The sequence below is a fragment of the Phaenicophaeus curvirostris genome, chromosome 11 (assembly GCF_032191515.1).
Source record: "Phaenicophaeus curvirostris isolate KB17595 chromosome 11, BPBGC_Pcur_1.0, whole genome shotgun sequence".
Lineage (NCBI taxonomy): Eukaryota > Metazoa > Chordata > Aves > Cuculiformes > Cuculidae > Phaenicophaeus > Phaenicophaeus curvirostris.
The window spans coordinates 4,634,019-4,655,631 of record NC_091402.1 but is presented as its reverse complement, the minus strand read 5'-3'; the positions used below and the strand labels follow the sequence as shown (position 1 = coordinate 4,655,631).

The window sequence follows — 21,613 nt, the reverse complement described above, 5'->3', positions numbered from 1 at the left end:
CAAGGCAGAATCTAGTTGCTTTTTTCGACCAATGCAGGGTTGTAAAGAAAATAAACCCAGTTTAATCCAGGAGGCGCACAGTGAAAGGACAAGAGGCAGCCAGCTCAGATTGCAGGGAAGCTCTGGCTGGGTGTGACAATAAAGTGAGGTGTTGCCATGCTGATCTGACTTTGCCATTAGGCCTACAGAGGTCTTTTCCTACTAAAATTACTCTACAATTTCCTACCATTCTTGTTTTTCTGATTTTTTTTTTTTTTTCTTCTGGACTCCTGGTAATTTTGTATATATTTATGTAAATAATTTTCCTTATGATGAGAGCTATGATGCCGGGCAGGAACTCTGTATCTTGATGCACTCTGTCGACAGTAGTCAACCCTACGATAGTGCAGGGAAAACAATTTATGTTGCTCCACCAGCAAACAATATGCAGGTTTTGGGAATCTGATTGGGAAAGATGAGCCAGCAATGTGCGCTTGCCGCCCAGAAGGCCAACTGTATCCTGGGCTGCATCAAAAGAAGCGTGGCCAGCATGGTGAGGGAGAGGATTCTGCCCCTCTATTCCTCTCTTGTGAGACCTCATCTGGAGTATTGGGTCCAGTCGTAGAATCCTTAACAAAGGAAGGAGGTGGAGCTGTTGGAACAGGTCCAGAGGAGGCTACGAGGACGAACCAAGGGCTGGAGCACCTTCTATATGAGGACAGGCTGAGAGAGTTGGGGTTGTTCAGCCTGTAGGAGAGAAGGCTGAGAAGGAGACCTTATAGCAACCATCCAGTACCTGAAGGGGTACAAGAAAACTGGGGAGGGGCTGTTTACAAAGGCTTGTAGTGATGGGACGAAGGGCAGTGGGTATAAACTGGAGAGGGGCAGATTTAGACTAGACATAAGGAGGAATTTCTTCATGATGAGAGTGGTGAGGCCCTGGCCCAGGTTGCCCAGGGAAGCTGTGGCTGCCCCATCCCTGGAGGTGTTCAAGGCCAGGTTGGATGGGCCTTGGGCAGCCTGATCCCGTGGGAGGTGTCCCTGCCCATGGCAGGGTGGGGTGGATCTGGATGGGCTTTAAGGTCCCTTCTAACCCAAACTATTCTGTGATTGTATGATTCTATGGCTATAATTCCCAGTTTAACACTGTGAATAATGGATCCAGCCGAAGGAAGCAGACTCTTCTGCAGGAAATCAATTGAATGCTAAGACATAAAATAAGATTCCTTTCTTGAAAGAAGAAAGAACTCCTTCTGAGGTGTAGAATAGCCACAAGCTTTGCTGTCTTTTTCTCCAGATAGGGAATTTCATTGTTTTGTTTTCTTTGTCTTGTTTTCTTTTCACTCATTGGATGAACTTTGTAGACTGTAAAGATTGACGATACCACACAGAACTGTATCTACCATAAAGTTTCCTGAAAAAAATTTTACAAAAAAAATGGGGAACATCTATTAAAGAAATCAGCTTAATTCAGAATGTGTGCTTACCTTTGAGTATTTTGAAATCTGTTAAGTTTTTTTTTTTTTCATTAAGAAAATAGTGTCTTCCAAGGTAACAAAGACTCATGGTAGCAAAACTAATAGATCTTGCCGAAGCTCAGGAGAGGGAACAAAATCCGTACAAGACATTGAGAGATTAGAGCTATCGTTCTCGCCGTGGAATGATTTTTTACATCAAGGAGACAAAAGAAATGCTCACCAAACAACTAAAGATACATATCAGAATGGTAAGAGCATAAAGCAAAGAATATGTGAAGAGTTCACAAACTGCCAATGTTTTTCCATGATTCTGACTTCAGAATGCAAAACAGTTCTGTCTTTTGAATCCTTTATCTACCTTATTAGTTGTTCAGGACATTTCTATTAAATCACGTCTTATTTTCCTCTATGACCTATATGCTCATTGTCTCAGCAGCGTTTCAACGTCGTTTCACCACCTGCTGGCAGTAGCCACAAGTTGTGCACATATTCCACTTTCCCTCATGCTGTGTGTGTAACTGGGCTGCTGCATAGTTCTTGGTTATTTTAAAGACTTGAAAGCCTCGGTTTTGTAACTTCTGTGGTTTGCTCTTCTTCCATACCTAGTGTTTCTAGTCAACATGGGTTCACAAAAGGCAGGTCTTGCCAGACTAACCTGATCGCCTTCTATGACAAAGTGACTCAGCTGCTGGATGAGGGAAAGGCTGTGGATGTGGTCTTCCTGGACTTCAGTAAAGCCTTTGACACAGTTTCTCACAACATTCTGCTTGAGAAACTGTCAGCCTCTGGCCTGGACAGGCGCACACTCTCCTGGGTGGAAAACTTGTTGGATGGCCGGGCCCAGAGAGTGGTGGGAAATGGTGTGAAATCCAGCTGGAGGCCAGTGACAAGTGGGGTTCCCCAGGGCTCAGTGCTGGGTCCAGCCTTGTTCAATGTCTTCATCAATGACCTGGATGAAGGCATCGAGTGCACCCTTAGCAAGTTTGCGGACGACACTAAGCTGGGTGGAAGTGTCGATCTGCTGGAGGGTAGGGAGGCTCTGCAAAGGGATCTGAACAGGCTGGACCGCTGGGCAGAGTCCAACGGCAGGAGGTTTAACAAGGCCAAATGCCGGGTCCTGCACTTGGGGCACAACAACCCTGTGCAGTGCTACAGGCTAGGAGAAGTCTGTCTAGAAAGCTGCGAGGAGGAGAGGGACCTGGGTGTGTTGGTTGACAACCGACTGAATATGAGCCAGCAGTGTGCCCAGGTGGCCAAGAAGGCCAATGGCATCTTGGCTTGTATCAGAAACGGTGTGACCAGCAGGTCCAGGGAGGTTATTCTCCCTCTGTACTCGGCACTGGTGAGACCGCTCCTCGAATCCTGTGTTCAGTTCTGAGCCCCTCACCACAAGAAGGATGTTGAGGCTCTGGAGCGAGTCCAGAGAAGAGCAACAAAGCTCGTGAAGGGGCTCGAGAACAGGTCTTACGAGGAGCGGCTAAGAGAGCTCTGGTTGTTTAGCCTGGAGAAGAGGAGGCTGAGGGGTGACCTCATTGCTCTCTACAACTACCTGAAAGGACGTTGTAGAGAGGAGGGTGCTGGCCTCTTCTTCCAAGTGACAGGGGACAGGACAAGAGGGAATGGCTTCAAGCTCCGCCAGGGGAGATTTAGGCTGGACGTTAGGAAAAAATTCTTTACAGAAAGGGTCACTGGGGAGTGGAACAGGCTGCCCAGGGAGGTGGTTGATTCACCTTCCCTGGAGGTGTTTAAGGCACGGGTGGACGAGGTGCTGAGGGATATGGTTTAGTGTTTGATAGGAATGGTTGGACTCGATGATCCGGTGGGTCTCTTCCAACCTGGTGATTCTGTGAAATTTTTACTTTCTTATGGCTGTCATACTCCTGTTGCCCTACAAGAGTCCCATGCTGTTTGGAAGGTGTTCCTATCCCAGGAAAGTGCTCAGTCTGCTGTTTTTCCGTGCCTCAAGTCAGAAGAGCACACAATATGAGTGTTCACAGGCATTTCATAAGCTTCGGACTTGTGTTTCAGACTCTACAGTTCAGAATCAGAAAACCTCTGAGAGTGGAAGAAGAGATTTTCAGCTTGCCTCCCCACAAGGGCCAACAGCAGGAAAGAACAGTCATATGAGATTGTCCCTAGAATATACAGCCGAAAGGAACATAACTGGTGGTACAGTGCGCATTTCATGTTATTTTACCCCTTGGTTGTGCGGGGTGGGGGACTATATTTTAAATTTCAAAGGACCCAGAAGCAATTCTCATAAAATAGAAATGTCTGTGTTGGAGGGGATTATGGACATCGATCACCCTGCCACAGAATTGCTTTGAGCATTGATAAAGATTTCCAGGATTAAGCAGAGAACCAGAGCACTAAATGAATAAAAAAAGAAAAATTCCATGCTCTTATGATTAAAGGGAAAGAACTAAAAATAATTTATTCTTTAAATCCCTATTAAATTTAATGCTAAAGTATCCAAACATCAAATGAATAAGAAATTTTACTTGTTCTAGATAAAAGTTTAGGATGTTAATTAAGGTACCTATATAAATCAGGGGTTTGGGAGTTGTTTTTGAAGTTCGGTGCAGAATTTTCACATCAAAACATCTTGGCTTATGGGGTTTTTTCCCCTTTCACACCTGTCTGCCCAAAGGTGTCAGTATTTTTTATCATACAGTGTCAATCAACTTGCTTTTCATGTGTCTGGAAAGTACAGTCTTATGGGAAAAAAAAAAAAATCCCTTGTCTCTGAAGGAGTTAATTTCTGTTAAAATGCAAAAGCAACGGCTTGTAATACAGGAAGACTACTGAAATCTACCAAAAACTGACCCAAGAAATTTTACTTCACATTGTGAGTTTTCTTCTATTTTGTTTACTCTTTAGGGTGTTTAGAACCTCTTATGTCTTATCTTTTTTAAGCTGGGAGGAAGTGTTGATCTGCTGGAGGGTAGGGAGGCTCTTCAAAGGAATTTGAACAGGCTGGACCGCTGGGGTGAGACCAGTGGCACGAGGTTTAACAAGGCCAAGTGCCAGGTCCTGCACTTGGGGCACAACAACCCTGGGCAGCTACAGACTAGGAGAAGTCTGGCTGGAAAGCTGCCTGGAGGAGATGGGCATGGGGGTGTTGGTTGGCAGCAATTGAACATGAGCCAGCAGTGGCCCAGGTGGCCAAGAAGGCCCAATGGCATCTTGGCTTGTATCAGAAACAGCGTGACCAGCAGGTCCAGGGAGGTTATTCTCCCTCTGTACTCGGCACTGGTGAGACCGCTCCTCGAATCCTGTGTTCGGTTCTGAGCCCCTCACCACAAGAAGGATGTTGAGGCCCTGGAGCGATTCCAGAGAAGAGCAATGAAGCTGGTGAAGGGGCTGGAGAACAGGTCTTACGAGGAACGGCTGTTCCTCATAAGGAACTGGGGAGAGCTGGGGGTGTTTAGCCTGGAGAAGAGGAGGCTGAGGGGAGACCTCATTGCTCTCTATAACTACCTGAAAGGAGGTTGTGGAGAGGAGGGAGCTGGCCTTTTCTCCCAAGTGACAGGGAACAGGACGAGAGGGAATGGCCTCAAGCTCTGTCAGGGGAGGTTCAGGCTTGACATCAGGAAAAAATTTTATACGGAATGGGTCATTGGGCACTGAACAGGCTGCCCAGGGAGGTGGTCGAGTCACCTTTCCTGGAGGTGTTTAAGGCACCGGTGGATGAGGTGCTAAGGGGCATGGTTTAGTGTTTGATAGGAATGGTTGGACTTGATGATCTAAGAGGTCTTTTCCAACCTAGTGATTCTGTGATATGCTATGACAGTGCTAGTAATCCCCAACTGCTATTATGGGTTTCATAATTTGCCTGAAAAAGATGCAAGATGCTCAGGCAAGTAGAGCCTTCTGGGGAATTTTTAAATTACTTCCCATTTACCTGAATTTTGAGGATTCTGAGGCAGGAATCATTGTCTTTCTTGCTCTGTCTAGAGCACCGGGGTCCCTATCTAATGCTAGAATTTCAGAAAAATGAGTCAGCACTTATGTCGATATAAGTCATACAGAACGACAGAGACCTAGGGCGGTAGATTGGAGTGTCTAAAAGCTCTGCTGTAAACTCACAAGCAGAGAACTGAGGAAGAAAGCTATGTATAAACACTGCTATTTTACGGTTTGTGTTTTTGAGAAGAACTGTTTCAATATAATCAATATACATGTGTGTACAGGGAGAAAAAGGTACCATGTGAGTTTGTAAGTTACAATTCTCCCAACTTTTTTTTTTTTCCCATATTTTGCTTGCCAGTGCTGCTAGCTCAGTTTGCCGGTTTAAGTTTTTTTTCAGTATAAGATGATGTCTAATCATAGGTAGGTGACTTAATGGTTTCCTTATTCTGTAAGCAACCTCTTCCTCAAGTCCTCTTCAAAGTCCTGTTCTATGCTCTGTTCTGAACTTCTTCCAAAGTGGGACAAAGTTGACCAGGGAATGACAGGCATTCTTTGAGGAGAAGTTCACAGAGGAAAAGTTGAGAAGCTCATTTTATTTTTAAATACAATTACACCATGGAACTTATACATCTGCATAAAATCATGTACAAATCATTTACAAAAGCAAGTGAAGTGTACACTGACATTACCAGATGAGAGTACAAAAATACTTCTACCTATTCCTTACCAAACGATTTCACATTTTCTTTCATAATTTAAAAACAAATACCTTTTTAATAAAAGCAAAGAAGTGGTGTCTGTGGTAACTTTTGTTGTAGCCACTATTCATGTGCACTGTCAGGATTGTAAGCCCATAAACATCAGGACTGATGTTGTAGTTGGGAAACTCCCAAAAACTCATCTTGCTCCATAGTGAACAACCACAAGCTTGGTTCAGTGGTGATGGATCAGCCAAGAGTGCAATCTCGGCACTTCTGACAAAGTTTTGATGTACAACCCCTAGGACAAGTCATAGGCACAACACCACGTTCCCCAAGCAAGTGCTGGCTTATGTGGTTTCTGGCTCCCCATTTATACTGTGGTCAAAACAAGGTGTATCAATAAGAATCTGTCACGGACTGCTCTTATCAGCAGGCATTTACTATTCTTGAGCCCTGTGGGCCTAGGTCCTGTGACGATCTTGGGACAGGGACTGCACTTAGCTTGAGTAAATATTAGTTTAAATTTCACAAGGGGAGGGGAGCTCTCATAAGTGACTATTTTTATTGCCTTAGAGCTTAGTCACTGCTGTTTCTAATAATATAAGTTAGATATATTGTAGATCGCAACTCAGCATGTCTTCTGCAGCAGGTGTGCATACCTGTGTCAAGGAAAATTGGTTTTAAGGAAGGGAATAAATAAAAAGATTGAGCATTGTTTATGGTTTGCCAATCTTATTTTTACAATGCTGAAACCTTCATTAAAATGTTAGGCTGCAATTAGAAGCTTTAGCATAAGTCTGACTGTGTTGGAGAATTAATTAGATCTTTAGGTGATTGTTCTTGCATTTATTGTGTTTGCTGCAGTGTTGTGATTACATAGTAATTTGCATATTTTGCTGAGAAGATGCTCCAAGTTGTTTGTTACAATTGACGTGGAAATGCTGAGTTAAAAAGAAATTCCAGTATAGGTTGTGGTGGAGAGATAACGGGATTTGGTTTGTTCCAAAACACCCCATGTCTTTCACTTGTGGACTAGTAACAAAATGCTGCACTGACTACAGGTTACAGAAGCTCCTGAACTCTGTAGCTGGTGTAAGATGTCTTCTTTCTTTATTCTGTTTTGATATTTAATTCAAAATTTACTTAAAATAACAAAACCCAAGTGGTTTAACACCTCTTCTTGCTTCAGAATTCATTATAAAATGTTATCTGTAATGATATCTGTAAATTAAACAGCAACAACTGCATTAGAAGTCATTCTGGAGTGAGAACAGAACAGGTGAGACAATGGCTAGGGACATTGGTTGTTACAAAGTCAGTAGGCCATAAGAAAAATGAAGCTAACCTTGTCTACTCACTCACAGTCCTTTGTGCTTAAAAATTAGTAGATTCTCAAAGTAGGATGTACACTAAATATATAACTATACCACAGAGGCTCATTACAGTGATCTGAGCTATTACTGTGTATTGGAAAACTGCAAAGACAGCGTGATACATGTCAAATCTAATTTCATAGTGAGGGAAAAGGCCTCCTGAGTACTGAAGAAGTATGTGTTATACATCTTGGTCTTAGTCAAGCCGCTGCTATTGAAACCTAATAAAATGAGTCCAGATTAAACTGTAGAAGGGCGGGTGCCAGACTGGTGAGATCACAAAGAGCTGAGATAAGAGAAATGGCAAAAAAATCTAAACATTTTCTTAGTGGGCTAAGTTTTGAAGATGCTTTTTGGTTTGAAAAATGCAGAAAGTGAGGTGATGGCAGACATTTTATTGTTGCAGTATGACTTTATGGTTGTTTTTAGTATTTTTTTTATTGGGCTTTTTAAATGCAGTTGGTGGTAACTTTGTTTTGTAGAGCCAGAAGGTTTCAAGATCTAGTGAATAATCCACACCACACTATCTTTAATGAAGATACAGGAGTATTGTATACATGAGCAATTCTACTTTTCTCAGATGCTCTTTGAGATTGGTTTTAATCAATCAAATTGGCTTATTTTCCCATATTATCATTCCAAATGGTAAAATATGAGTTATAAAAATGGCCTTTTCATGTTTATCTGGTGCACTCAATCTTTAAATCCATTTCTGTAGTTTATAGTTTGTTTTAAAATTGGCAGATTAGTACTGCTTATATTCAGGGGAACCTGCTGAAACAGGTCTCCTTATACATTTTTCACGTCATGCTATTTTTCATCAGAGCTGTAGTTTGAAATTGAGATTTAAACCGTAAGTTCTGGACATAAAAGAAAGTGCAGAATTTTAGCAATAAAGAAGCAGCAGCTTGTAATATTATGAACCTCCCACCAGCTATGTGTGGGGTTTTTTAAATGTCAGCCACAAAAAAAAATGTCTATGGAAAAATATTAATAGCCAAATTTAATAAAATTGTTTTCCTAAAATGAAATTCAGTTGAACAGTTTGAAGTGTTAACAGCTAGGTAGTTTCAGATTTGCAAGTTGTGGGCTTGCATGTCATATATCCTAGCCTGTGGATTTTTGAGCTGTGACCTGGAAATGTTTTGATTAACCTTGCCTCACTTAGAAAGCAGCCTGATCTTTTTTTTGTCACATCTTTGTCACTCTTTCAACTGTGCAAATCTGATAAGTAGAATGTTTCTGTGTTAGAGAAACTTTTTTGCTGTACACCTTCCAGGGAAAGTGTGTGTGATGGGGGTAAAATACAATTGACACATTTGACATTAAAATAAATATTGTACATTTCAGATGAATGGGAGTTTCCAGAAAGTTTCACTGAGAATATTCTGCTGGATAGGGGTGAGCAGTTGGTGGCTGCTGGAGATTCAGCCTGCTGTAATTTAACCTCACCACAGAATGCCTCTGTTGAACATCACAGCAGTGAAACCGGTAATCACCAAGAGAATGATAAAGAGATTTTCATATTTTCTTCAAGACCTCGGTCAGCTCCTCATGGGAAGTCTCCAAATATGTCACCAGAATCTTGCATTTTCCCTTTGGATTTGAAGCAAGACAGTAACAGAGTACATGGGGAAACCCAAACTGAAGATGCCTTTCGAGGAACTGACAGCAGTGAAGAGGTAGGCCACTTTGTACAAGTAGTTTTTGATAAAGTAGTTTTCATCTTAAAAATCCTAGGGTAAGATTCTGTCTTCAAGCTAGAAAAAGAGAAATCATGATCTCCCTATGTACCTGCAACTAGATTTGTCTTTGCCCCTTGATGATTGGCATTTCTGCTTTATACCCTGTCTCAGCTATGTCAGCTTCACCAACTTTAATTCTTTAACATTGTGGAAAACTTCAGCAATAAAATTAATGAAAGAAAATATTTTTTAACTAATATATCAGCTGGTATGATATAGAAAATCACCCAGTTGTCAGCACACTGAATTGCAGCATTGTCACTAGAGTACCTGCTAAAAGTTTCTACCTTTATGAGCATTATAGTGTATTTAACTCTTAGTTATAAAATATGTTTCTTAGCATTCTGATCTGTTGCTCACAGCTGAGAAATAAAATGCAACTGAGTTACATAATAGCAAGATGAACTAAATGGAACAGAAATGCTGTTTTGTACTCTGTATTTCTGAGAAAGAAATTGCTGATACTAATTATAAGACAGAGCTTTTCCTCTGGTTGGCGGGGGGGGGGTGGTGTGTCCCATTACCCGGGGTAATGTGTTATGTTTTAACTTAAACCCATATGACTTAGTTATTTCAAACAAAGCTCCAGAATTTCAGAACGAAATCTCTTGTAGTCAGGCCAATAGCCTGGGATATAGCCTGGGATATATAAGGGATATAGACTATAAGGGATAGTATTCTGAAGATATAGAAATGTTGGATTTCAAAGCATTTAGTTGTCCACTCTGCTTATGAAAAGCCAGAGAGGTTACTGTAGAAGCTAGGTTAAGAAAATATCTCCATAACTTAAGAATCATGGAAGCTTTCCAACACTGTCTTTTACTCAGTTTCAGTAGTTTCCAATTTGACTGCATTTTGGGGTGGGATCAAAGTCTTTCGCATCTTCAAAGCAATGTAAAAATGGCAAATGAAAATCTCTGAAAAGGTACCAAACAATAGAGGCCGTGCTGTGATAAGTGAATGAGAACATAGTGTCTTTCAAAACACAGGGCATATGGTGTACTTCACTGATAAGCTGATAAAACAAACAAATTTATATAAATTAATCCAGAAAGCTAATTTAGTCATTGCACCTAGCTGGCACGTAAGGCTTTACTGAAGAATATAGGTAATCTCCCTTGCCATCCTCCTACCCCAGAGACCAGTGCCAAGCGCACAAAAAGAAATCAGTAGCGAAATACTGTTTTTACAGCCCCAGAAGAGTGCTGCTGTGCAATATTAGTGGCCATTCTTGAAGGGTGGTGCAAGAGAGACTGATAGAAGATCCATTTCTTCTTGAAAAAGATTTAAGGTACTATATAAACTAAAAGCTTCTCTGACTCTGTGCCAGAGGTGTGCCAGGGAATGGCCTTTGTTTCATTCATTATCGTTGAAGGTAAGCTGCATTATATAGTAGCGGCACTGCACCTGGAGATGTGCTAGACTCACAAACCTAGAGGATAATTACATGAAACAAATCTATGGCATGCTAAGAAATTATGAAGAGGGTTTTTTTCTCAGCCTTACTACTACATTAGTAATTCATAGTTAAGCCTTTCTTTCATCTGAAAGAAATCACTGAACCAACAAATTACTTAGCAGTCATATTTTGCCCATGTTCATCCTCTGCCTTGTGCAGATACATTGTTGCTTCTTGCAGTCAGCTTTATACTGATAGTCTGTGTACACGTTTAATATTCAGATTGTTTTACTTTACATTACGAAAGTAAACTAGAAAACAGTTTTATTTCAAGCACTGAAAATACAGAAAAGAGGGCCCTGATATCAGCTGTGAGAGCTGAACATTTGACTTGATGTGCTCAGCACAGTTTAAGATGACTTTGCAATATTTTCAAAGTTCTTTAGCCCAACCATAACGTGTTTCCCAGTTTACTTCACTTATATGACAAAATATTTGTTTGACTAAGTTATTCTGAATCTTGCAGTGCTTTTTAAAAAGTACCTTAATCTTAGCATGCTGAAATAAGCTTTATTGTTACAGCTTTTCACACTATTTTTGTTTCTCATTATCATTGTGCTGCAGGTTTCTTTGAAAATCAAATACATTACATTTGTGTGTAACACGTGGATGTGTGCACATTCTTGAACTATATCTCAACCTGCCATTTAAATAATTGCACGTGGGCATTGCCTTTCTCCTGGGAGATATAAGTAAAACTTTGTGGTAATTAAAAGGGAAAAAAAAATATATTTTGCATGTCTTTGTAGTTTAAATATTCCAGACTGGTAGAAAGTCCAAAACTTCTAAAAACTTTCATTGGGATTTTTATGCTACTGTATCATAAATAAAAGAATTAAAATTGAAGAGGCTAAACACCAGCTTCATCCTAGTCTACAGGATGCCACAAAGGAGCATGTTACACTTTTATTAGAAAATTAGTATTATCTACAAAAAATATTTACGAATTGTAAAATATAATGGACAGATTATGCATCAGAATAAATTTCAAGTTAGTGAACATTGGCTGTCTTTATATTGCTTATACTGATAGCCAAAAGATGTGCACAATAGTTGTGCTAGAATCACATGCTTTATGTAACTTTTGTCTTTTGGGAAGGAAATGGTTCAACCTGAAAACTGAAAACAGTAGATATTTATGGTTACTAATTCATCACTGAAATAGTTCAATACTGTTATTCAATTATCAGAGTCAAATAACCAGTGAAGGATAAAATTTTCTTCTTCTCTTGGGACTGTTGACCATCAAGTGACTTATTTTGCAGTTATACGAATGTCCATGCTTTCAGCTCAAATTTCTGCCTCAGACTTTGCGTAATTAAAGTTGTCATGGCAGCATGAACAGATTTTGTGAAACCCAGAGTGAAACCAAGAACTCCTGATGACAAGAGTTGTGTGACTGTGGCAGGGGTGACCGCATCATCCGCTGCTGTCAAAAATGCACTTTTAAGTGGAACAGACAAGTTCATCGATGAAGCCTTCAATGAAGAAAAAGAATATTTTCCCGTCCTTACACAATTCAAAGTGAAAGGAATAAGATTAAATAAGGAAATGGAACCCTCCAAAGCCTGATAGACAATTTCACTCTGCTAGCTCAGCAATAAAGCTCAGCACACAAAGGGACTATATCCCATCTGCTCCTGGTAGGTGGCCCTCTAGAGTGATTGGAATGATCTTCTTAAAATTACAGCCCAGCAAGAATACACAGTTTTATGTATCCAGAACTGCTCATCTGCATGTTGTTTCAAGGAAAACCATACAACAGTACCAATGCTCATTTCTCAGGAAAATAATTCTCATCTTTAGTTTACATATGCTGCACTCAAGTTGATCAAGCAAACTGTATTGATGTTTCTGGCAGCATTTCAGGCTGTAGAACCCAAATATGTATGGCTGAATAGACATGGAAAAGTGGGAGGGATTTAAGCTTCAGGTAAATCAAAGTTATCCATTTATCTCTAATCTATGGGGAAAAATACAGTATTTTCTTTCATAATCATCCATATTAAGTTAACCTCACTTAGTATGGGGTTCAGCACAGATTTTAAGATTAATAAAAACACACAAAAAAGAGGGAAATGCTGATTTGTGATTCAAGGAAATTACTAAGTGAGAGAATAAAACTGTAAACTTCCAAAACTTGTATCATTAATAAAATTGAGGGATTACTTTCTTGAACGTGCGTTTCATTCTGTGTACTCCAGTGCAAATCCAATAAAGTACTGCATACTCCAATAAAGTTAACTAACCTCCAGAATTCCTAAATAACGTTCAAATGGAACTGCATGTGATATTCATTGACATTACCAGAGGTGAGCAAAGTGATCTCAGCAGGAGTTATTTCTTCTGTGTTTAATCTGAAGATGTGAAAATGTGGAATGTTAAGAATTCAGTGGAAAAACATCATTGGTGTGGACTTCTGGCGTACTTTTGGTTGTACGTTTGTAATAAATGTTACTGAAATTATGATTACTGTGTAACACAGAGGTTTGGGGAGATGGCCAGCATTCTGTATTTGGGCTGACATTTTGCGAAGTGTAATCTTGTCTCCCTCTCCTTTCTGCTTTTCCCTACTTGAGATGCGAGAATGTGTTTATGGTATACTTGATGTACTTGCCAGGAGAAGCAGCTGGTTTTCAGAATCCTTGCAAATTTAGAATTAGGCAGTAGAAATTAAATAGCCATTTTGAAATCTGAAGGTTATATAAAACTCTATTGTGTGATGATGAGAGGGAATTGCTCTTGCTTTGTTTCCTAAATATAGGATGACAACAATGAATTCAGCCAGGGTACTGAGGACTTTGAGACCAACCACAGCAGGCAAGAAACATCTGATTCAGCAGTTTTTAAAGACATCCCATTAAAGAGGATGTCATGGAGAAATGAATGCTGGAAGAATAAGGGACACAGCGAACATAACCCCAAAGAAACCATCTTATTGAAACCACAGAATCCCACTGTGAGAAAAGCAGATTCTGCGAGCTCTCAGAAAAGCTTAAAGCCTCCCCTTTCACTTTCTCCAACTGGAAGTAAATCTGAATTCTTTAAAGTAATTCCAAATGGAACTGAACAAAATGAAATCTCTGAAGGAGTTTCTAGTCAATTGAAAAAATCCATCAGGAAAATGTCTCTGAAGAACTCAAGAGAAGATCCATGCCTGACAACACAGACTTCTGTAAGTGATTTTTACTTTGCAATTAAATTACTAGATTGTGTAGAGAAGCTGTATTAGATACACCCATTTACATGAAATGAGAAATACTGTCTTTCACCCAGATATATTCTGGTTTCATCACAACAGTACTCACTGGGCTCAGCCTGTTGAAATTCAGTTTTGTAGTGTTTTGTGGCACGTGGGACAGTACTTCAAATAAACCAGAAATCACAGAAGTTTGTAGATAAAAATGGGTGTCATTGAGCAACTCACAGTTTGGAACTATGTGAGTTAGAAGGGAGTTTGGGGTTGAAAGATTACAAATAAAAATTGACAGACTTTGAACTGATATATTAATGAGTTGCTATGGAAAGTGCGTTGATCTAAGTCATAGTCTCTCTGTGGCAGCCCTGAAAAATAATAAATTCTGTGATTGAGGGCAAGCAGTAAAGCTGTGTCATAGACTGCATTGCCAGGCTTGTAAAGGAATTGTTGTAGTCACCAAAGGGTCGTTTTTATTCCTAGTTTTTTTTTCTCAGATGTTTCTGTGGGCAACATGCAGTAATTCAAGTAACAAGTTTGTCTGAATCTAGTTATTTTCTTACGTATTTCTTAATAACTAATTCTTATCTTTTGAGCTTGTAGTGGTGTGCTTTGAATCAGGAACTGGGACTTAAAAATCAAGTTTATTCTGTAAATCACAAATACGAAAGTATACTACTGCTCCACGGGTTTGGATAGAGTTCTTCAAGGGCTTAGAATTACTGCAGATCTGTATCTTTTAATGTATGACCTATTCTCTAAATATGTTACAAGTAGATTAGATGTATTCCTGAGCGTCACTGAGAGTAAAACAGGCCAAACTTCTTCCTTTTTGGTGATATGAGTCTCTCTCAGTACTGGTGCAGGGACTGGGTTTCATGCATATCACAGTCCTATCTCTCTCATTGAGGGTTCTAGAAATCTCATCCTGTATTCTGCAAGGAGCTTACTAGCTTGGATAAAGGCCTTGCACTTTTTTCTGATAAAAGCAGACCATCCTTTTCCATGGAGACTGGTGTGGAGGCTGGTTTCCTTTGGGAGGAAGCAGATGAGGGGAGAAGTAAGGGGAATGAAATACAATAATGCAGGTGAAAATCAGAAGCAGTGTTGAAACATATTAGTCTCAAAGATGATAAAAAGAAAAAAAAAACCTAAAAGCAGAGAAAATCCTACAATGCTGTGCTAGCAGCATGTGTTCTGTGTATTTGTTACCTGGAATAGACATCAGAATTGCTACCAGTGATGTAGAAAGTGTGCAAGAATGCAGTGCATATATTCTTTTGTGTTTGGGAAGAAGGAATTGTTTCTGTAATTTTTACTGATACAGAAACCCTGGTTGATACTGATAATCTGAATCTCTGTTTTGTAGGTGTGTAATACCCGTGTATCTGTCTGTAGGGGTATAAAGAACTTTGTTTACGTTTTACATTCCCGTTCCCTCCTAGATTTATCTATAGGAATACGTTTTTTCTACTTTCCAGTAACTATTCACATTTTTGTGATTATTAGTATTCCACCCTTGTTTACTGGTTCTTTCGGTTTTGGAAGCTCTTCCACATAAAATTCAACAATATTTATTACTAATCATAACTGTAATCTATTTGTCTATAACAAATGGAATAATATGTTGATTTCTTTCCTGTAAGTTGTTATCAGTATTTAATGCAGTGATCAACTTTGTCCTGCAGAACCTAAGTAGATATAGACTGCCTAGGTGGACTGCAATTAACTTTTTTAAGTGTTAGATATGGTTTACATTTTTTGTGCTATTTTGTTTTAAAGGATGAAAGAAAAGAGGTATTATTTTTCATCTGCTCGTTAAATAGTTAATGACTAAATTAGACAGCAAGGTGTTATTACTATGCTGCACTTGTAGCTGAAAATCACAGAATCACAGAAATGTCGGGCTTGGAAGGGACCTCTGGAGATCATCCAGTCCAACGCCTCTGCTCAGACAGGGTCACCTCCAGCAGGTAAAGGTCATTGTCGTTGCAAAAATACTTACAAGCAATAAATCCTTTTACTACTGTAGAGAAACTTGGGAGTTACAAAATATACATTGCAAGTATCTGGCAGATTTTGTCAGACTATACTTGATTTGAGCTCGTATGTTCACCTTGCACTTACAGAAAAAAGTCAAATATATATGCATTTACAATTTTTTATGAAAAATATTTCGAATAATTTTAAAATTAATATAATAAGCTCTTTGATTTTCGCTGCCTTCTGACCACATACATATATAAAGGGTTTTTTATATCTGCAGGAGTGGTTTTGCAGGTATTCGGGGTCCCTACAAGTGTCAGGAAGTGCTGATGTATAATATTGGTAAGGACAGTGAGACAACACAGGAGTTTGTTTGCTGGCTGTTAGCATGTAATTATTATATTTCCGTTTTGAAACTGTCTTAAGAATTGTGTGTGAAAGGATAGTTTTGTATGAAAGAGTAACAGAGTGAAAATTTACGGAGGACTCCAAGGACTAGTAAAGAAAAAAAAGTGCTTAACCAACTCTTCCTGCAATCGATTTGCAAACTGCTTAATACACTTTAAGGACCTGGTTTCTTGCAATATTTTTGTCATGTTTTAATAGAGTTCTCTATTATTAAGATCAAATATTTTTAATTAAAGAAGTACAGCCCTCTGGGTAATATTGCAAGCATGTAGATAGCTGGTAATTAAAATTTTCCATATGTATAACTACATTCAAACAATTCTGAATAAATCATTTGAACCTAGAAGAATACAAATATCACATATGAAAAAAATCCTTTACACAGCAGGTTTTGTCAATCTAGCCAAAGTTTTAAGCACTTAATAAAAGCGCTTTATTGCAAGGGGAGGATATGCAGAAAGGCAAGATAAGCTTTTAATTACTTAATGAAATATTAATTTTAGACAGATTTATGAGTATTGCGGAAATACTTCTTACATCAAAAGTTTCTCCTGAATTACAAAGTGAACTTAATCTCACATTCGATTTTAAAATTCTCTCTTTGAAAATCAGCTAAGACAACATGAAATTTGTGAAAAGGCTTTTTTGGAGTAGTCATCTGAAGCTATGCAATAAATAGACCCCACTATTTCTTCTGTATTACAAGGAGTGTGTTGTACAGGGTGTTTAACATGGAAAATTGTTGTGACGTCTGTTCTCTCTTCCGAGTGTGGCATTTTTAGAGTGAGACTAGTACAAGAGAAGAAAACAGAAGGATAACATGAAGTAAGCTGGGGGAAAAGAAACAACAAGTTTTTGGAATTGTTTTGTAAATATTGAATAAATTTGTGTGTCTTTTCTTCATAGATGTAAAGGAAAAGACAAGCAGGGTTGGGATATATTCTGCCTTTATTAAAAAGAGAATGAGAAAAACATTCTTCCTGTGCTTGGTGCTTTTATTCTGCACAGCACTAGTTCACGCTTTCGTATTATTGACTGCATGCCAGTCATTTATTATGTGAGGTAAGACAGATAACTTGGAGCTTCTCTTATAATCACATAAGTGCAGAAGGCTTCTGCATAGGAAAATTAACTGGAAATCAGCATCCTCAGTAAGATCAGTAAAAGTTATAGCAGCTGTAGATCTGATATAATACTAATACATCAGAGCAAAGCAGGCTTTCCAGACATAACATAGCAACCTTTGTATGAAGGGAACAAATAACTAATAGTAAATGAGCTAATAACATACATTCAGGATGGGTCTAGATCAAAATCATGTATTATTTTAGGATTAGCAATGGCAGTAAGAATCACACTATTAGGGGACAAAGCTTGGACCTCAAAAGCCGGAGGTAAAAAGGAGCAGCTATGCTAATAGCTCCTGTCATCTTCTTACACGTTGTACAAAATGGCAGGCTACATTTTATCTGTGCCAATGTGTGCTTGAGGGGATTCCATTGGAAAAAAACTTTGCAAAGACATTTAACCTAAGAATTTGAGATACATAGTAAAACAATAAAAATGTTTGCAATAGGCTTTGCAGTTGTCTTTTTCAAAGATTTGCATAGCTGCAGGTGCAACCATTCCTGTGTGAGCACCCTTCAGTCATAAATCCTGTTTTATGTGATTTATTTACCTGCTGATTGTCAGCTTGGAGGCACATATCCCATGAAAGGTGGTTTACTTTGTTATTTCAGTGCTAATTTTCTTTTTGACTGATTGTTTGAAATAGATGGCTTTAAGTGAAATCTAGTATCATAGTAGTCAGCATGAAACACCAAAAATTTGAGAGAGTTGCAACTGCCACAAACACACTGTTCAGCAGCGATCTTTACAGAATGGCACTTAATTTCTTAACTAGAATTAAAGTAGGATGTATTATTTTGCATACTACTGAGGTAATAACTGTTGGTTTTATTATGGCACCCATAAATTAATAAAAATATGCTACGTGGTTTTGTTCTAGAACTATTCTTCCAAATATGCAGTGAAATATTCTAGAGCTCAAGCTGAAATCAAGGCACCATTCATTGAATGATGCCATTACACGTGTTATTTAAAAGGAGGAATTTCTCCTTCTGCCTTTGATGCAAAATTCCCTTCCAGTGTGCATTGTATTGCACAGTCTACACCAGGAGTTCAGCACTGTGAATGAATATATGAACATGGTCCCATATAAACTTCTGGAGAAGAAATAAGTAATGTGTCCTTCATTATCTGCTTTGCTGTGATCCTGGGGACAAAAAAAGCTGTCAGGAAAGGGGGTCAGACAGACAATAATGCTTTTCCAATTCCCAGGTTTAATAAGGTATATAGAATTCCCTAAATGTGAAAAAAGTACTGTCACTGAAAACAACCTCCTTTTTCAGCAGTGTTGTCATGTAATCTTTGTAGTGAACGCAGGCAGTTTGCAGGTTAAATACTAACCAATATACATGAAAATCTAGGATATATATGTGTCTTTTTACACAATTTCCTTATACTTCGGACATTTATTTCCTTATTTTAACATCCTTTGTGGGCTGTATATGTCATACCTCAGAGCTGAATTATTGGACCTATATAATATTTTATTAATCGCTTCCGTCTATTCATGAGTGTTTAAAAGCAAATATCATGTTTGTATGATGTCGTAGCCTGAAGGTAATGAACCTTGCTGTACCATTTCTCTTAGAAAGGTAAAGCTGCAGTTCAAGCTTTACTGTGTCACAGGTATGACCAGTTCATGACCGTAATCCACACAGGAAACGTAGATAATGCTTTGTAATTCCATTCAGAACCAAAACTAGAGGCCTTAAGTCTTAGACCTGTTCCTCTTTGGAACAGCAATCTATCTTTCCCTTTAAAAAAGGGAAAGGTTTTCTTTAAGGAGTTCCTTAGACGATGATGATGCCACAACAGGCTGAGTGAACTTAACATCTTACCATGAGGTTTTGCCTGAGGCGTAAGTACAAACTGCCAAGTAATTCATATATGCTTTTATCTTTTAGCATGTGAATCAACTTTGACAAAACAATTAGAGTTACGTTAGCAATTCAACCAATGAGCTTGATGTTTGGTTTAAAATGTCTATGCCAGCAAGTTAACAAAATAACTTTTAAAATTTAGTGCTGACATGTAGCTTTCCAGAGGAATTTTATACTGTGCTTGATGAATTACTAGATGTTGTGTTGATGATGTTTATGATACTATGATAACTGTGTGACTGGGTTTATTTTGATGTTTGCCTTAATCTTAAGCAATTATAGTTGATGGATTTTTTGAACTTCTGAAAACCAGCTCTTCTTTTCTTAATTGCAGTGGAACAGCAACTTCACCAAACACCTTGGATCCAAACTGCAGTCCATAACACTGTTTGTGTTCTTCTTCCTTCCTGTAATTATGTCTAAAAATGGTTGATCTTCGTAGCTGAACAGAAATCTGCTAACTAATCCTTTCTAGTAAACATTTTTATTCACTATTATAGTTCTTGAAGATTCTCCAAGAGATTCTCAGAGTTACCTGTTTAATTCGTATATTCTGGCCCATGATCCTGTCTATATTGTTGACTTTTCCATTTTATTTCACAGGACTATGGCTGGAAAAATTGCCAGTCAAATAGACTGAGTTCATCTGAACTACAGATCCTGGCTAGCATGAAGAGACAGCAAAATGAAGAATTGCAGGATACTGGGCTTTCACACGGGCTGAGCGCATCACAGCTAGACAACTGCAATGTTAGCATAAGTACAAACAGCGAGGACACAGCAACTTGGAACTCTTGTTTTCCACCAGTAAGTCTAAACCCACAGTATTTTCTCTATGTAGTTTTTATCAATTTTGAGACTTGGAAGTCTTAATATTAAAATTTCTTCTAGTAGCTTTGAAATTTTAAGGTATCATTACCATATGCTTTTTAGAACCTGTTGAGTAAAACATGCAACCAAAACACGTGCACTTCCAGCAGGTTCTGCAGTGGCACCATGGACAAAAAGCAACTCTATTATATATAGTCCTTCCTAGAATTCTGAATAATTACATAGACTGTACAGCTTGTCACAATAGTGGCTGACAGCCTGCAGGTGTGTGATATAGTACTTAAAAATAGTTCCAAAATGAATGAAACCCAAATAGACCAGTCAGCAACTGCATTACAGTAGAGTAATGGAAGGTAATTGCTTCTTCAGTGATAAAGTCTCATTACTGAAAAGCTAGCTGTTTAAAGGCTACAGGAAGAAACAGGAGAGCAGCGACAAGAAGCTGCAGGAGCTCTGAGCACTTAGTGTGATCCTTCTGTATTTTACACCTCGTATCATTATTTGTCCTGGTGCAAAGTGGTACAGAATCACATGCAGCTCGACTATGCAACGGAATACTGTTCTAAGCAGCCGAGGAGCATTTGTTACAGTCCACTGAGGAGCATTGAATGTATGAAATCACAGAATAGCATTTCAGCAACCATATAAAGGCACTTGCCAGAGCTGCTGTAGAACTAGACAGCATATATGTTATTTATTCATCAGCGACATAGTTCTTATTTTATTATAGGTAAAACAATAATAATGAATGCGTCTTAGGTCAAGCATACAACACAGCTCTCAGAGACAGATCCGACCTTAGAAGACTGAATACTTGGTTTAGAGAGTAATACTTTGTAGGATACTAGAGAAATATTAGTGTTTGAAGTATTTGAGATATGTCAATGTTACACATTCCATTTCATAATATTCCCAATGCATTTCCTCAGTAAATAGGCTCAAACGTGGTGTAAATCTGCAAGATGGGACAAGTGCAACAGAATTATACAAAAGATAAAAGCAGTTTCATTTTTTAATAGTTTAATTATAAGGAAATTTATAAGAATATTTAGACATTTCAGGTTTGATTAATACAAATTACATGACTAAACCAAAATGAACATTTAAAGTACAATGTACTGCTCCAGTCTTCAGTGAAGCACAATGTGGTGGCAAAGACTGTTCTTTGGTCTTACTGCCTTGATCAGCTTCTGTAGCTTCACACGAATAGCGTCAGTCTAAAAAAGTGTTTAGATATAAGAGGCTGGTCATTTGAATTATAATTTGATATACCAGTTTTTTATAACAGGCCTTTGCAGCCATTTTTCTCTCTGTAAATCAAGTGTAAAAGGTGACGTATTTGTCTTTGAGAAGTGTTTCAAAGTGTTGATATCTTGCATTTACAGCCTTATCAGATTTCTCCTCTGTGTTTTGCAAGGTGGACATTGAGGTTTTAAGATTTAATAGAAACCTTGGTTTCAGGAAGAGATAATTTAGAAAGCAAACCTAATCTTTCTCAGGTAATGATTAACCACTTAATCCTTTGCTGCAATAAAAA

General features: G+C 38.6%; 1 protein-coding gene across 1 annotated transcript in view; it reads left to right on the top strand.

Moving 5' to 3' along the window:
• CFAP20DC (CFAP20 domain containing) overlaps positions 1 to 21,613 on the top strand; it is a 77,448-nt gene that overhangs the window by 29,977 nt on the left and 25,858 nt on the right. The window contains exons 10-14 of the mRNA XM_069865674.1: positions 1,513 to 1,705; positions 3,486 to 3,626; positions 8,794 to 9,125; positions 13,412 to 13,822; positions 19,849 to 20,052. Coding sequence (XP_069721775.1) covers positions 1,513 to 1,705; positions 3,486 to 3,626; positions 8,794 to 9,125; positions 13,412 to 13,822; positions 19,849 to 20,052 — 1,281 coding nt within the window. The remainder of the gene's footprint in view (positions 1 to 1,512; positions 1,706 to 3,485; positions 3,627 to 8,793; positions 9,126 to 13,411; positions 13,823 to 19,848; positions 20,053 to 21,613) is intronic.